General features: G+C 39.2%; 2 protein-coding genes across 2 annotated transcripts; both read left to right on the top strand.

Moving 5' to 3' along the window:
• The first annotated feature begins 315 nt into the window (after positions 1-315).
• Positions 316-7,629, top strand: LOC113019050 (butyrophilin subfamily 2 member A1-like). Its single transcript, XM_026162533.1, has 6 exons — positions 316-560; positions 2,612-2,953; positions 3,325-3,538; positions 3,700-3,764; positions 6,751-6,870; positions 7,010-7,629. Exons 1-6 carry the CDS (start codon positions 509-511, stop codon positions 7,423-7,425), a joined length of 1,209 nt encoding a protein of 402 aa, XP_026018318.1. The 5' UTR covers positions 316-508; the 3' UTR covers positions 7,426-7,629.
• Positions 7,630-10,545: 2,916 nt separating this feature from the next.
• Positions 10,546-15,041, top strand: LOC113019048 (butyrophilin subfamily 2 member A1-like). The gene is made up of 6 exons (XM_026162530.1): positions 10,546-10,668; positions 12,374-12,712; positions 12,954-13,167; positions 13,386-13,450; positions 13,628-13,741; positions 13,990-15,041. Exons 1-6 carry the CDS (start codon positions 10,563-10,565, stop codon positions 14,406-14,408), a joined length of 1,257 nt encoding a protein of 418 aa, XP_026018315.1. The 5' UTR covers positions 10,546-10,562; the 3' UTR covers positions 14,409-15,041.
• The last annotated feature ends 978 nt before the right edge of the window (positions 15,042-16,019 follow it).

Raw genomic sequence — 16,019 nt, 5'->3', positions numbered from 1 at the left:
GCTTTTAAGAGCATTATGAAGTCATTGAAAGAGTAGTTCAAAAATGAAGATTCACAGGGCTTTTACTTTGAAATCCAAAATAAGATGGCCTTGATAGTGACAGGGCACAATTAGGGTACAAGGCTGTGTCATATAGATCTAACATTAGAGTTTGTAAAAAAAAAAAGAAAAAAAAAAAAGAAGCCTAAATGATATGTTATTATGTTCTTAACATATCTGTTAATTCACTCGAAGTTGGCTTTTCTTTTGAAATCCGGTTTCCACATCCATTCCCGTAATACTTTGAATACACAGGGAACGTAAAACAAACTGGAGGCTGGCTTGACTGCAAGTCTCGAATTGGAGGCTGGCTTGACACCAGTTTCCTTTTTTGCCAAACTGTAGTTCGTCATTTTGCTTCAGGCTCTTCCCTGGAGAGGATGTACGAAAGAGTTTAAGAAAGTTTGGGACCTTTTTTCCTTTTTAAAACCCCGTGGATCCAGTGGGTCACTTTTTCTGTGTTTCATCCATGAGTATCTCTGTGCTCCTGCTGCTCGTCGCCGCACACTCTTCTTGCACAGGTAGGATTTGGATAAAGGCGACCGTACAAGAGTGTTTCGGGTGTAGATGGCTTTTCCACGCTCCAGTTTCCAAACCAGACATTAATATATTTGTTATAAAAGCTGCCGGGGACGATCTCCGTGCAGCAGCTGCTCGGTCAAAACGAGCCCGTTCAGGAAGCAGAGGTTGTCTGAATAGTCAGGTTTTAAAGGTTTCTTCGTACTTCAGTTGATTCACGGAAAGCGTAGGCTTTTATTGAGGCGTGACAAAGTAACTTTACAGAAGCGCAAGAAAAAGGAGTGTAAAAAAAAAAAAAGAGGGGGGGGGGTAAGGACAAAAAAATAATCTCCTGATTTGTCTGTGAGAAAAAAGAAAAAAAAGACAATTTATAAGAACATAAAACATCCCATAATTGCGAGACTACAGCGCTATGTTTCGAAAAGGGAAGTCGGTATATCTGAGAAACGGAGATAACGATCTTAATGCGTTTAAAAGCGACGACTGTGAAGTCGGGCTTTAAGGCTTTAAAAGTGTGTCCCTGCTGGTTCTGTGTTAATGCTGCTAACATGAGTGTGATCTTCGGTCATCTATTATGTGCTAAAGGCGTCGACTTCAGTGAGCAGATGTTTGCATTTGTCGAAAGAATTAAAAGGTAAAAACAGGAAGTGGGTTTTGCTTCGATGAGTGGCAGTGAGTGTTTCACGTCGCCGTGGGGAAATTGTGGCCCACTCACCTTTGGCGTCTTGCTTTAATCCCGTCAGACTGGAGGGTTTCCCAGCATGGACAGCTGTTTAAGGTCATCATAAACGCTTTTTTGCAGTTCTGGCTGCCAAGTGTGAAACCTATTAAGATAAGAAAAGAAAAGAAAAGATAAGATAGTAAATCTTTATTAGTCACAGAGATTGGACAAATATAATAAGAACATAAACTTAAATATGTGATTGAATATAGATTAGCATAATCTTAGGACAATGACACCATGGAAACAATATAGAAAAACATTGTACTGTCTTGTACTGTAGGTATGTGACTGCTCTGGTTTGTGTGGGCGTGTGCAGAACAGTTAGACTGTGTTTGCTCTGAATGTTGACTAACAGTTAAAGTCGTGATCTACCAAAGCTCAACATATGTTTATTGCTGAAACTTCCAAAAGCAGCTTCAGTGACAGATTCTCACTGCCTGAGTTTTATCCTTTAGATTTCAGGGACAAGTTCACAGGATGTTTAGAGTATATCAGTGGCATGTTTGGTAAACACACCTCCCCCTTCCTATTAAATGTGGCCCATCATATTATTCATGTTGCATCCCGTAATCGTCTTTCAATTCTGTTGAAGAAGTTGAAGGTAGCTGGAAATGTTTGTCTCTGCTCAGCTTGTGATCGTGCTGTGCAGACAGACTTGTATAACCCCAGAGAATTCAGCAGTTTCACAAGGACAAAAGTGCAGAAGTAGTCGACATCAAACAGACATAAATTTACTTTCAGAAGTATTCTCATTGCACATGTGCATGACCTTTTATGTTGCTTTAACAATGTACAAGCCAGAAAAAAAACAACCCTTGAAAGATCATTTCCATATCCTTTCTTTCTAATACAGATATGTGTTTAGAGCAGATTGGTGATTTCTTATCTGTAGGGACCCTACTAGCAGATTTGTAGTCCCTCTTTTTGTTAAAAATGTTAAAAAGGGTTTACTATTCTGAGCTTTATCTTCATGGTTTGGTTATTGAAGTCTTTTAGCACCTTTCCACACAAAATATCCCTTATTTGAAGCATCTTTATCTATTATAGTCAGTTTTCTTCAACATCAAACAGAGCCAAGCTGAAAAACTGCCTAAAACTGAGATGTTTAGCAGCATCTGAAGCCACAGGCATTACTCATGCATGCACATGCCCTATATGTATGAGTAATCTGTTGTCCTCTGGGTTTCTAACAAGAAGCTGCACCCTATAAATGTGCTTACTTTGTGTGATGAGTAACTATATTGTTGCTACACAGATAAAATGTGTTAGAACTCTTTTCAAAACACAGTCATGACCTACTCACTGTTTTATGCCTTTTTCTCTTCACAGGAACAGCGACCTCAGCAAACAATGTACCAAAGATCGTAGCCTCTGCAGGTGAAACTGTCCTCCTGCCCTGCAGCACCACTGCTAGCGACGATGTACCAGCAGTAGAGTGGAGTAAGGAGGGTTTACCTCCAGATATTGCCTTCCTGTACCGAGATGGATGTGAGACCTTCGAGATGAAGAATCCAGTCTTTCGGTACAGAACAAACCTCATCAGGGATGAACTTCACCATGGAAACCTGTCAATGGTGATGTCCAACGTGCAGCGAAATGACAGTGGAAAATACCAGTGTGCGATTGTTAGGAACCCGAAAACAGTCATCGCAAGAGTGGAGCTGTTTGTAGGTACGTCCACTCAAAGATTAGAGCTGCATTTAATCCCCCTAAAGTAATTTTCTTCACTTTGTAAGTCTGCACGCACCTCACGTTTTGGTTTATGTTTCTTTAAACAACCTGAGGAGTGCATTTCACAGATTTCGTTCTTTATTCCAAGCAGCAGTAACTGTCTGCAGGGACCGTTTCTGCAGACAGAGGGCATTTTCACCCACATCATTTGTGACAAAGGTTCTCTTGGGTTCAAATGCAGATTCTTTAGTCATGTATCTCTATCTTAAAGCTCGGATGAGATTTCCTAATTGTTTCTCACAGTTTTCTATGGACATTTGAACTGAAATGTTAGTCATAGACAACAGCCTGAATAATGAATATTTTTGCAGGTGCTGTTTCTGAGCCGAAACTCTCAGTTGTTCCAGATGTGGGAGGTGGACTGACTCTGCAGTGTGAGGCCAGGTGTTGGTTTCCTGAGCCTACGATTAGATTTCTTGATGCTCAGGGAAATGAAATCAGTGCTGAAGACCCAAAGAGAGATAAAGAGTCTTTGGGATGCTTCACCGTCAAAAGAAGAGTCACTCTGCAGACTGCTACCAACAGGTTTCATTACAGTATTAATACTCAAACTTAAAGTGGCTCAATCTGGGTCATTTAGTTAAACTAAGTGGGATATGTTTTCAGAATATTTTCTGTGTGCACACTTTCTTCTTTTTCTAGAATAGCAAAGGAATAAATCCTAAATATGTGTCTTTTGATCACAGGGTCACCTGCAGAGTTCACCAGCCTGAGGTAAACCAGACCAGGGACTCAGAGATTTACATATCAGGTACACCAGAACTTTAACAAACACCTGGATGAATAAATAATTGTTATTTAAATTAGATTTAGACTTAGATTAAAAACAGTAACTTCTCAGTAAATAACAATCAAATTTAACTATATTTTGGATGTTAAAAAACAAACGTGTTGTTAGTATATCTTCTAACATCGCATTACTCCTGCAGTTCAATGTATATGGGCTACAGATAAGCAATCATTCTACATATTTATTTTAATATTTCTAAAGTTATTTAAATACAACCGGAGATGAACAACAGCATGACATGTTACATTTTGCGATTATTTATTTAACAGAAGATGCATAAGCAACGTGAAACCACATACAGCCCATGAATCAGTAGTTTTGAAAACACCTTGGGAGTGATAACTTGGTGTAATTGCTTTTTGCGTAACTTTATCAGTGTCTCACAATGTTTTGGGGGAGTTTTGGTCCACTCTTCTTCACTACATTGTGTCAGTTGCTCCTGTCTCACCACTAGGGATGGGTATTGATAAGATTTTCACGATTCCGATTCCATTTTCGATTCTGTTTAACGATTCGATTCTTTATCGATTCTTTTTTAAAAAAGAGAACACTAAGGTCGATTAGCTTAGAACTTTGTTTTATATCTTCTCTTTGAACAAGATAGAAATTTAGGAGTAACATGGCCTTACAAACCCAACAGTGAGATCTTAAGAGATCCACAGCCTACGGCTCTTCAATGGGGTGTCAAAGGGAGAAAAAACATTGTAAATGTAAAATAATAAATTAAATATTCTTCTGTAGCAATAACAAAGTATAACATAAATTATTCTATAGCAATTACACAAGAATATCCAGTAATGTCCCTGCCTACAATTAAACACATTCACTTACTGAAAATTGGGGGCATCTGCTGTGGCAAATGGGTGCAAGCCTTTGACCACAAACTTAGTCACTGCTCGGTGACATTAGTCTATCCTGGCCTGAAAGGAGACGCTACCGGTAGACTGCAGCGAGAACTGCCAGCATCTGAGCCAGACTCTGTCTCTCTCATCACGGTCACCTAAACGCACAGTAATGGCAGGTTTTGTAATAAGGCAGATTGCGCTACCATAATATGCACTGTTAGTTGATTATTTACCTGCCGCATTAACAGGAGAGGACGTGCAAACGTTACCGCTGCTGCTGGGTTGAGATTCACGAGTCCGGAGCAGAATTAAAAACACGACATTCATTTAAGGTCATCGCGTGTTTTGTGAGCAAATGCTTTTGCATATTCGTAGTGTTTCCTCCCTTAAATGAAATATCTACTTTGCAAGTATTGCAAGTTGCCCTGTTGTCATCCGTTCTCGTAAAGTAAAACCAAAGTTTTGAGCGTTTGAGCCGCCATGTTTCCTGCCAGGTAAATGACGCTCCGCAACGTGGTGACATCATTCGGGGCGACTGGAATCGATAAGGGAATCGTTTGCAAAAATGGCAAACAACTCCAAGGAATTGAAACAGTGGGAACCGGTTCTCAACAAGAACCGGGTTTCGATACCCATCCCTACTCACCACAGCATTTGAGTCAGTTTGGTTTGTGGACTTTGACTGGACCATTACAACGTCTTTTTCAGCCATTCTGTTGTAGATCTGCTGCTGTGTCGGGGACCATTATCCCATTGTATGACCCAAATTATACCAACTGAACCTTGGGGTGAATTTGCAGGGACGTTTACTCCTGTTAGACTGGCAGCTGTCCTGAACTTTTTCCATTTGTCAATAATCTTTTGCACTGTCGAACTATGGACTTCAGGCTATTTGCAAATGGCCTTGTAACCTATGCCAGATTAATGATCAACAACAGTTGCCTCTATAAGCTCATTGCTGGAGTCCTTTTTTTTTTTGCGCATTGATCTGACCTTGGGGTGAATTTGCTGGGATGTCTGCTCGAGGCAGAGTTGTTGCATTGTGTTAGCACACACTTGAATGCTCCAGACCTGCAGACTTTTATTGCTCGTGATCAATTAATCAAGTGCGTTTGATCAGCTGCAGCTGGCTGCTTACCCTCTTAATTCCTATGAAGGCATTAAGGGTGTACTTTGGTTTCCCACAGACTGCTTTTGCATTTTGTCTTATTTTTGTTAAATAAATAAAGACACGTTTTGTAATTAAATTATTTTCAAACTGTATGGCCCAGATCATATTTTTATATTTATATTACTATGCGTTGATATGTAAACCTTAGTGGTAACCATCCATCCATCCATCCATCTTCATCCGCTTATCCGAGGTCGGGTCGCGGGGGTAGCAGCCTAAGCAAAGAGGTCCAGACCTCCCTCTCCCCAGCCACCTCCTCCAGCTTGTCCGGGGGAATACCAAGGCGTTCCCAGGCCAGCCGAGAGATATAATCTCTCCAGCGTGTCCTGGGTCTGCCCCGGGGCCTCCTCCCGGTGGGACATGCCTGGAACACCTCGCCCAGGAGGCGCCCAGGGGGCATCCTTGCCAGATGCCCGAACCACCTCAGCTGGCTCCTTTCGATGTGGAGCAGCAGCTGCTCTACTCTAAGCCCCTCCCGGATGGCCGAACTTCTCACCCTATCTCTAAGGGAGAGGCCAGCCACCCTTCGGAGGAAGCTCATTTCCGCCGCTTGTATCCGCGATCTCGTTCTTTCGGTCACTACCCACAGCTCGTGGCCATAGGTGAGGGTAGGGACGTAGATCGACCGGTAAATTGAGAGCTTCGCTTTTACACTCAGCTCCCTCTTCACCACGACGGACCGGTGCAGCGTCCGCATTACTGCAGCCGCAGCCCCAATCCGTCTGTCGATCTCCAGCTCCCTTCTCCCATCACTCGCGAACAAGACCCCGAGATACTTGAACTCCTCCACTTGGGTAACATTAGTGGTAACATTTCAGTTAAAAGCAGCTTAGAAAACAAACTATGGAGATAATCTTCTCGTGTAATGAGTTTTATTTTATCCCATTGTTCGTGCTTGATCTTATTTATTTTTTTTTAAAAATCATTTCAGATGAATGCATGAAATCCTCCACTCGAATCATCGCAACTGCTGTGGTGACGACCATCATGGTGCACACAGTAATCTGTGTTTTTACTTTGCTCTTTTTAGTCCAGAGAGGTTACTTGTCTGGTAAGTCAGTTTTTTTTGGCTCTATGTTTAACTGTTACTAAGTATTTTTTCATTCACTAACTTTTGTCTTTGTTGTAAGATCAGTGACCGTCAGGAGTGAAAGAAGTGCTAACTGTATATTTTTTTTGTGTTCATACAGTGGGACGACAAAAATCGAGCTTGGAGAAAGACGAGATCAAGCGATTAACTAAAGAGCTGAACGACCTCAAATCCAGGCAGAGTCCAGCACAACAGTCCAGCCAGTCCTCAAATAACCCTAGATCCTCACCAGGCACCTCTGAATGTGGCATCCCACCCCCACCAAAGTCTCCCTACCAAAGCAAGCCCCTTAAGCCAGCATCCTCAGCCAACGGCAGCCATCCAAAATCTGGCACCTTACCCCAGACTAAGGACTCAAAACCTGTTGCGTTAAGACAAAATCCAGCACGCAGCCCACAGATGAGAAGAAGCAGTTATGGCGGCAGTTCTGCTGTCTCAATAACTAATGATGCTGTGTCATTCACTCCTCTAGATTCAAAGAAAAGCCTTTTCCCCGTTCAACTAGTCTGTCTGTGAAACGGACTCATGGAGTCATTCCAAGGTCTCCACGCAGGAATACTCTCTCAGGCATTTCTAACAACCCATACGGTGTCCTGGCAGATTTATCCGAAGATGAAAATCTGATTGGATAAAGAGTGATAACTAAATGTGATCAGGCAGGTTTAAAAATTGTATAAATAATAATAATAATAATAATAATAATAATAATAATGGATTGGATTTATATAGCGCTTTTCAAGGCACCCAAAGCGCTTTACAATACCACTATCCATTCACTCTCAAATTCATACACTAAATGAAACATCTCAGGTTAGTGACTGAATCTTAGTAAAAGCTGTCAGTTAGATGGAAGTTTGGGTGGTTTGGAAAAAAAAAAAGGAAAAGTAACGTATGTGTACAAAATTCTTCCCACTGAGCCTCTAAAGCCGGCTGAATCATCAGCTTCGAGCAGCTAAGATCTCCGTAGCAGATTACCCTAAATCTTTGCAGCTTGAGAGTGATCCATATTGTAATAGCTGTTACACAAGGCTGCCTATAAGAAAGGTTTTAGTGTAATCTATTTATAAAATAGAAACTTGCAATAAGTTGTTGACCACTACTATTCCTGCAAGATGCTGACATTCAGTCACAGTATTTGGGTCAGATTGACCCTCATTTACTAGTTTATTAACAGCATATAGACACAAATCTGTTGTGTGTGTTTTATCCCCATTCCCATATAGTTTGTTCATACTTTATGAACAAATAAAGGCAAGCACTGCCAACATTTAAAATTAATACTATTTTACCACTACTACTATTTTTCTTTTACTTGAGCCACAGTGAATGTCTCAGTTCAATGCAATTCATTTTTATATTTATGTAGTACAAAATCACAGCAACAGATTGCTTTAAGGTGCTTTATATTGTAAAGATCCTACAATAATATGAAAGTGTGAATTCTATTCAGAGCCTCTGTTACTTCAGCCTTACTGCTTTTCCATCACTCTGGTGGAAAGCACAGATGCTTTAAGTGTTTACTTTTCACTCCTGGGACTTTGTTGCCGGGAATTAAATTCTTGTTGTTTCGCACTTTTCTCTTTAATGTGATGTTTATAAATGATGTCATTTTGCATTTGTGTTCCATTACAGAGATTCGACTGGTGGGGTTTTGTACAGTTTCATGGTATAAAAGTTACATTTGTTAAAAAATTGATCATGCTGCAGTCTTTGTGCATTAAATGAGACTAAATAAAACCAGAGTGCTTCCTGTCTTTGAGCAGTATATTATTGAAAACTTTGCAAGCTGCAGATTGAAAAGTTTGAAGTTTTATTATATTTATAGGAACAAACACTTGATCATCTTTGATCCAGTAAGAATTGAGGTTTTGCCACATTTAGTGTTATCAAATAAGGATGCTTTTTTGTTTTATTTGTAAACATTTATTTTTACACTGTTCAAAAAATCAAAAGGACACTTTTTAAATTGATATTAGCATCATGTCAGAAAATGAATTTACGGCACCTTACTAAAGGCAGTAGTAATAAGGTAACAATAACATCTCTCTTTCTATGACCCTACATCAAAAAGTCCTCAGTGGACATTAAAGCTGGACCTCAGTGGCATTTTGGACACTAAGCAGCTATTGTCAGTAGATGTCAGGCTGACACTGAGGGCAAGAAAGACACACACTCACATTCAAACATACTCTACACACTAACATGATACACATTGTTATTTGGTTGAAATATTAACCCTTTGTGTTGTGAATTAACTGCTTATATTATTTAAACCTGGCCATTCTCTGTGTGTGCAAACTAACATTGTTTTAGTTGTTTTACACAACACAACCTTAACCATGAATACAATAATTTTAAGAAATCAACATTAACTGCATCTGTTTAATTAGCTGACAGAGAAATGTGTGAGAGAGAAAAGTGGTGTCACATTTCTCCAAGTTGACTTTTATTAGCAGGTGCTGGGTTTGAATCCTCCATGAAGCTGACAGTTGTTTTTAATCTATAAAGCATATTTGTATGCTCATGCCTGACTGCTGAGAGGAGCTAAAAATAAACACTTTATAATTACAAAGTTGCAATATTTTCACAATACTTTCCTGCTGTTTAAATAATTTTAATATAAATTTACCTGTTACCTGCCGATATAATCAAACACATGAATCTTAATTAATTTATGTTGATTTATGAAACACATAAAAGAGTCTTCCTTACCTCCTTTGGGATGAAAAAATCACATAAAAACACAACTTAATGTCCCACTTTCCCCACTAACACTACCTTTTTTCGTTAAAATCCTTTGACTTGTTTTTGAGCCTTGTAAATGATGAAATTTGCTCCATAAGCCTGAAATATGTTGACAGCTTTGGTTGTGTGTGCTGTACTTTGCAGTTTCTTATTTCAGTTTCACTCGCTCAGTTTCCCTGTATTGTTTTATAGCAGTGATTTACCTCAGAGTCAGACTCATGGTTTGCACAGGGCTTTGCCCGTGAGTTCAATTAAAGCCTCACACTATAAGTTCAAGCTGCTGATAGCAGAACAGCTGCACTGGTATAACGTTAATGAGATTGACTCAATAATTGTTTTCTGGAATAATAGAAAATGTATCATGTTCATAAGCCAGTTAAAATGTGGACATCTCCTGCAGTCGCAGCACACTGGTCGACAAAAGATGTGCAAACTATAAGAAACTCTGACCTTAACACTGACCTATAAATCATTCAAGTGTTATAAGGCTCCAAAATCAAGAGATGAACCAGCGTTTAAACAGAAAGCAGACAGAAATACCGAAAGCACTTAGGTGTTAAAAAAGTTGCGTGTATGACTGTGTGAATGGATGAATGTGTCATATTGTTCTATATAAAGCCTCCGAGTGGTCAGGTATAGTAGAAAAGCGCTATACCATCCGGCATTACTAAGCTACTTTCAAATTAATGATTATTAATGAGCTTATAATAGATGATGTAAGGAAACCTACCTGTATAAGAAGAAGTACTTTGATTGTTGTCTACTAAGCGCTATAAATGTGTAAAATTATCAGACAGCATGATGAAATTATGGCTCTGATCCCGCCTTCTTCTCTTTTTACGACTTGAACTACAACAGTCGAAACTGTTCCACTTCGTCTGTGTCGACCTGCTCTCTGAAGAGGAACCATGGACGAAGTCAACAAAGTTTGTTTTGATGCCTGTTTGAACAGGTTGCTGTGGTTTGTCCGCCTGCTCCTGCTCGCCGCTGTCCTGTCCTCATCTTGTTGTACAGGTGAGATTTATGGATTTGTGTTTTCAGCGAGTCACTTTACAAATGTTAACACAGAGTCGCTGTAAAAGTGCGTATCTGTCTACCTTTAATGCCTTTGCTAAAGTTTCTGTATTATTCTGTATCGAAGTTCTGACGATAAAAGCAGGATGTTGTTTGACTATTTGTTTACATTTTGAGGAAACAAGCTCAAAATCTGTGTGTCAGTCATTTACAGAGCTTCTCTGTGTTTAAACTTGAAACGCTGAGCGATATTATCAAATGTTTCTCACAATCTGAATGTTGCAGTTCATTTCTACGTTTAGGGGAAGTTCATTTTGACCGACATGACTCGATTAAATTGACACCCAGTTCCTCAATTCTTATTTCAAGTTGAAGTTCACTCACTTCCAAAGGTTATTTTTGGATCATTTCTGTTGTAGAGCACCGACTGCAGTCAGCAGGGAAATCACACTGCTGCTGATGTTTGTGTGCAAACAGCAAATGACCACAGTTTCCAAAATAAAGCGATTTACTGTGACATCAATGTGCGCAATGTGTGACACCCGTACAGTAAAACATTTTTCAGAGTACTTTTTGTGTACGTTTATCGGTGATTTTGCTGTCACGGTTGCAGCAGAGATTAACAGTGTGGTTTTGTGCTAAAAAATGTGTTTTTAATGTGTTTTCTTTATAACTGTCCCTCAGTTTTATTGCAAAGTTTCCTACAAATGTTTGTTCTGCATTTATTTGACTCACGTTATGCAGGAAGTTAAAGAATCTGCCTCACATGACAGGATTTCCTTTGTTGCGCATGCTATAAAAAAGGCAACAAAACAAAAATTGAAGTAAATTTACTACTTGCACGTACACAGAAATGTTTCAGTGTATTTGTGCATGACGTTTTACCTGCCTGGAACTGTGAGTCTCCTGCTGGAAAAATTATTATGACATTTTGTCTGATTTTTCGTTTGACGTTATGCAGGGATAAACTATCCACAGAGACTGCAACTGTCTCCTCCTTATTTCAGACAAAACAGACACCTTATCTTAAAGACACCACATCACACTAACAGATTAACATCGCTCTCAGACATGTGGTTCGTCTGATATTTAAAGCAGAATGAGGAGGCAGCGCCTTCAGCTTTCAGACCGCCCTTCTGTGGAACCAGCTCCCAGTTTCTTACACTCTAAAGCACCTTTAGCTGTTGTAATTTCTCGCTATATACAGGCTGAAAACATGCTTTTCTTATATGGTAATGTTGGGCATGTAAATGTGCAGTCTGTGGGGACTGACACACTTTTGTAACCAGCATTAATTTGCCACAATAGCGACAGTAGGCTGCATTTCTGCGCTGGCCTCGTTTTTCAGCCACAGAGATTCCTGCTTGGGTAATCTGTGGTGAAGAGGTTAGCTATTACAAATATATAAATGAAATTACACATAAGGCTCATCACTGACCTACAACACAGTCTGTGCGTATTTTAGAGTCTCAGTTTCCACAAACAGAAGAAAACTTCAGATTTGTTGGACTATATTGTATCGTGAGAATAAACACTTGTGATGAGACCTGATATTTGTATGAATGCTTTCTGAGCAAGTTTTAAAGCATAAAGCAATAATGAGGTTGCTGCTGCACACACACAAACATTTTTTTTAGTAGACTCAGTTCTTTGAATAAACACAGTAATTAGTTCCTCCGTGTTTTGTTATCTCTATTATCCACAGGAAAACCCTCAGCGATTGTCGTACCAAAGATCGTGGCCTTTGCAGGTGAAACTGTCCTCCTGCCCTGCAACATCACCCCAAGTGGAGACGTCCCAACAGTGGAATGGACTAAGGAGAGTTCACTTCCAGATATTGCCTTCCTGTACCGAGATGGGTGTGAAACCTTTGAGATGAAGAATCCAGTGTTTCGGTACCGAACAAACCTCATCAGGCACGAACTTCACAACGGAAACCTGTCAATGGTGATATCCAACCTGCAGATAAGCGACAGTGGAAAATACCACTGTGCGATTATCAGGAAGAAGAAAAAAGTAATCACAACACTGGAGCTGTTTGTAGGTACGTCCACTCAAAGATCAGAGCTGCATTAATCTCTTTAATGATATCTATCTATCTATCTATCTATCTATCTATCTATCTATCTATCTATCTATCTATCTATCTATCTATCTATCTATCTATCTATCTATCTATCTATCTATCTATCTATCTATCTATCTATCTATCTATCTATCTATCTATCTATCTATCTGGTTGGAAAGTGCAAAGGCTACAATGTGAATATTTAATATTTTTGCAGGTGCCGTTTCTGAGCCGAAACTCTCAGTTGTTCCTGGTGTTGGAGGTGGACTGACTCTGCAATGTGAAGCTAAGTGCTGGTTCCCTGAGCCTAAGATTACATTTCTTGACAATCAGGGAAATGAGATCAGTGCCGAAGACCCAAAGAGAGATGAAGAGTCTTCACGATGCTTCACAGTCAAAGGAAGAGTGTCTCTGCAGACTGCTACCAACAGGTTCAATATCAAATTAAAACTTACCACAAGTTTATATTCTGAATGATGTGTTGGAGAATTTTTATCTTGATCATTTAGTTTGTTTATTTCAAAAAAAGTTGTACTTGTAAATATACATTGATTAGTGTGTAATTGCATCTTTCAACAGATGCCTTCTCACGCTAACCCCACTGGTGCACATTTTGAATAAGATGTAAATGTGTGTGTTTTGGTCCCAGGGTCACCTGCAGGGTCCACCAGCTGGAGATACATCAGACGAGGGACTCAGAGATTTACCTGCCAGGTAGCTTTAATCAAACACCTGGATTAGCTGTGTCTATGCTTCACTATCCATTAGCTATTCAGACACACAACATTTATTGAGTAAAATGTGCTGATAAAGCAGCTATGAAATTATGCAGGTTCCTCCTCTTATATCGAAATGCTTTTTCAGGTTCAATCTCCTTTTTTGTCATTACAGATGGATACCAGGGATCCTTCACTGTAACCATTGTAATTACAGTTTTAACCACCTTAACAGCCACTGTCATCTGTTCATGTATTGTGCATTTCGTGAAGAAACACAGCTGCCCTGGTAAGTCAGTTTCTAGGCGTTATTTTTAAAACTGCTAATTCAGTTCAATGAATCATCAAACAAGTGAAGGAAAAGCAAAACAAATAATAAAAAATAAAAGGAAAAAATATACATATGGTAAGAAGCACCTGGATTTTAGCCTGAATTTAGGTTGGCTTTGTCATAACAGTTTGTGTGTGTAATAAGAACAATGAAATGTCAGGAATGAAACAGATGCTAATTATTTTTGTTTTTTTGTGTTCATACAGTGAGAAGACAAAAACGGAGTCTCGATAATCATGGTACGAATGATGAAAGGCAGAGTCCGGTCATCCAGACAAGGGACTGTACAAATGACTCCAAATCCTCATCAAGCATCTCAAATCCCACGATCCCGCCCTCTCCAAAGTCTCATCACAACAACGACAACCCCAGACCAGAGGCCTTGACAACATCTGTCAGCTCCTCACAGACCACAGAAGAAGATTCATCACATCTGGACACCAGCGGCGAGATGAAAAGAAACAGTGATAACAGCAGTTCACTTCCAGTGTTGTCCATTCCGCATGAGCGTCTTCGCCGTTCGTCCACTCGTCGGTCTGTTAGAGGCAGTATACGTGTTCAGCACAGAAACATCATCTCTGAAGACTCAGAGCCGCTGATGGAGATCGGTCCTGAAACTAAATGAGGAACGTTTCATAATCAGACAAATGAAACTGTCAGTTAGGTGGGAGTTGACCTCTAAGTATAAACTGATTTGTCATTTATTTCAGGACGCCATCCAAGTGAGTTTTATAGAAAAGCATTGCATTTTATAAACATACCAACGTTTTAAATACGTATTTGATAGTTTTTGTTTTGAAATACAGTCAAAGTTGTCATTTTAATGTGCTGACCCAATATCTGCTTTTCTTGATTATCATCGTAGGTAGTAATACGGTTTTATAAGAGAGGCACCTCAATTCAAACTTTATCCACATTCATTTTGTGTAATATATTGGGATATGTATTTATTAGAGCTTTGCTGTAATCTTTTTTGAGTTTTGTAATTATTGTATTATGTAATAGTGCTGTTTTAACTTGCTGGTTACTGTTCTTGGAACAGCTGCAACCACACGATTTGCATTATTTTCACCTGGATTGCTGTGCATGTGAGTATGAAGCTGGCTGAGCTCCAGCCAAAGTAAAACTCCGACACGGACAGCAGTGACAGTGAAAACCACGTCATGTATCATGTAACTGTTTGTGACATTCTGATATAAACACACACACCTATAAAAGAAACTGTAATGTTAAGAACAATAAAAGTTGTTCTTGTGAATCTACAGCTGTCGATTAATTCTGGTTAAAGCAAGTTTTCTTCAGTATTCACTTAATGCAGTCATATTTGAATTCATATCAAACGATTCAAGGTAAAAATGAACTATTTGTAGCCAGTTCAGTTTTCTTCTTTTTCCAAAACCTCAGAAAGAAATGGGCTAAATATTCCTCACATTGCAGCAGAGTAAAAGTAAGTAAAACAAATGAAGGTTTTGGAGTGGTCTATCATCTGGGCTTAAATGTGACTGGATTACAGAGATAATCGTGCAATTCTGGAAGAAGCTGCTGCTTTTCCTCTGTGTATGGAAAACTCCTTTAGAAAGCCTGTTGTAAGGCTGATGTTAAATGTTGATGTTGTTGTTGATGCTGATGTTAAATTAAAGTACAATTGCTGTTTGTTAATAGTAAACAATGATAAAAAATTTAAGTAGCTTTGACATCATATGCAAAGCACACAGAGTAGCAAAGTGTGATGGTGAGTTACTGAAAAAAGTTTCTGTTAAAAACCATGGCAAAGGTTTAACGTGAGTTTTTAAAGAAACAAGGTATCATTTTTATATCTTTTAATTTTTTACATGGTACATTTTTTTCTGTAGTCTACTGAGGATTTTGTGGTATTTACTGTGAAAGGTTAAATTTGTGGGTTTTATAGGAAGTGTCAGGTGATGTGAGAATTTAAGGAAAGCGAATGCAACTGCTTTTTGTTTTTTCCAGATGTCTTCCCATAATCGTCTCTCATTTCTGCTGAAACAGTTTAAAATTAACTGTAAATGTTTTTTTCTGCTCAGCTTGTGACGCGTGCTGTGCACAGAGTTCAGGAAATTTGTTTCACAAGGACAAAAAAGGATTTACAAAATTGCACAAGTTCATGGTAATGAAATAGAAGTAAATCTACTTAGTACGTGTATGGAAGTATTTTACAGCATTTCTGCACGACTTTCTACACCACTTGAACTACTTACAGTTATTTTTTTTAACT

This window comes from Astatotilapia calliptera, chromosome 3 (assembly GCF_900246225.1).
Source record: "Astatotilapia calliptera chromosome 3, fAstCal1.2, whole genome shotgun sequence".
In the NCBI taxonomy this organism is placed as follows: Eukaryota; Metazoa; Chordata; class Actinopteri; order Cichliformes; family Cichlidae; genus Astatotilapia; species Astatotilapia calliptera.
This window is presented reverse-complemented; position numbering and strand designations above follow the sequence as displayed.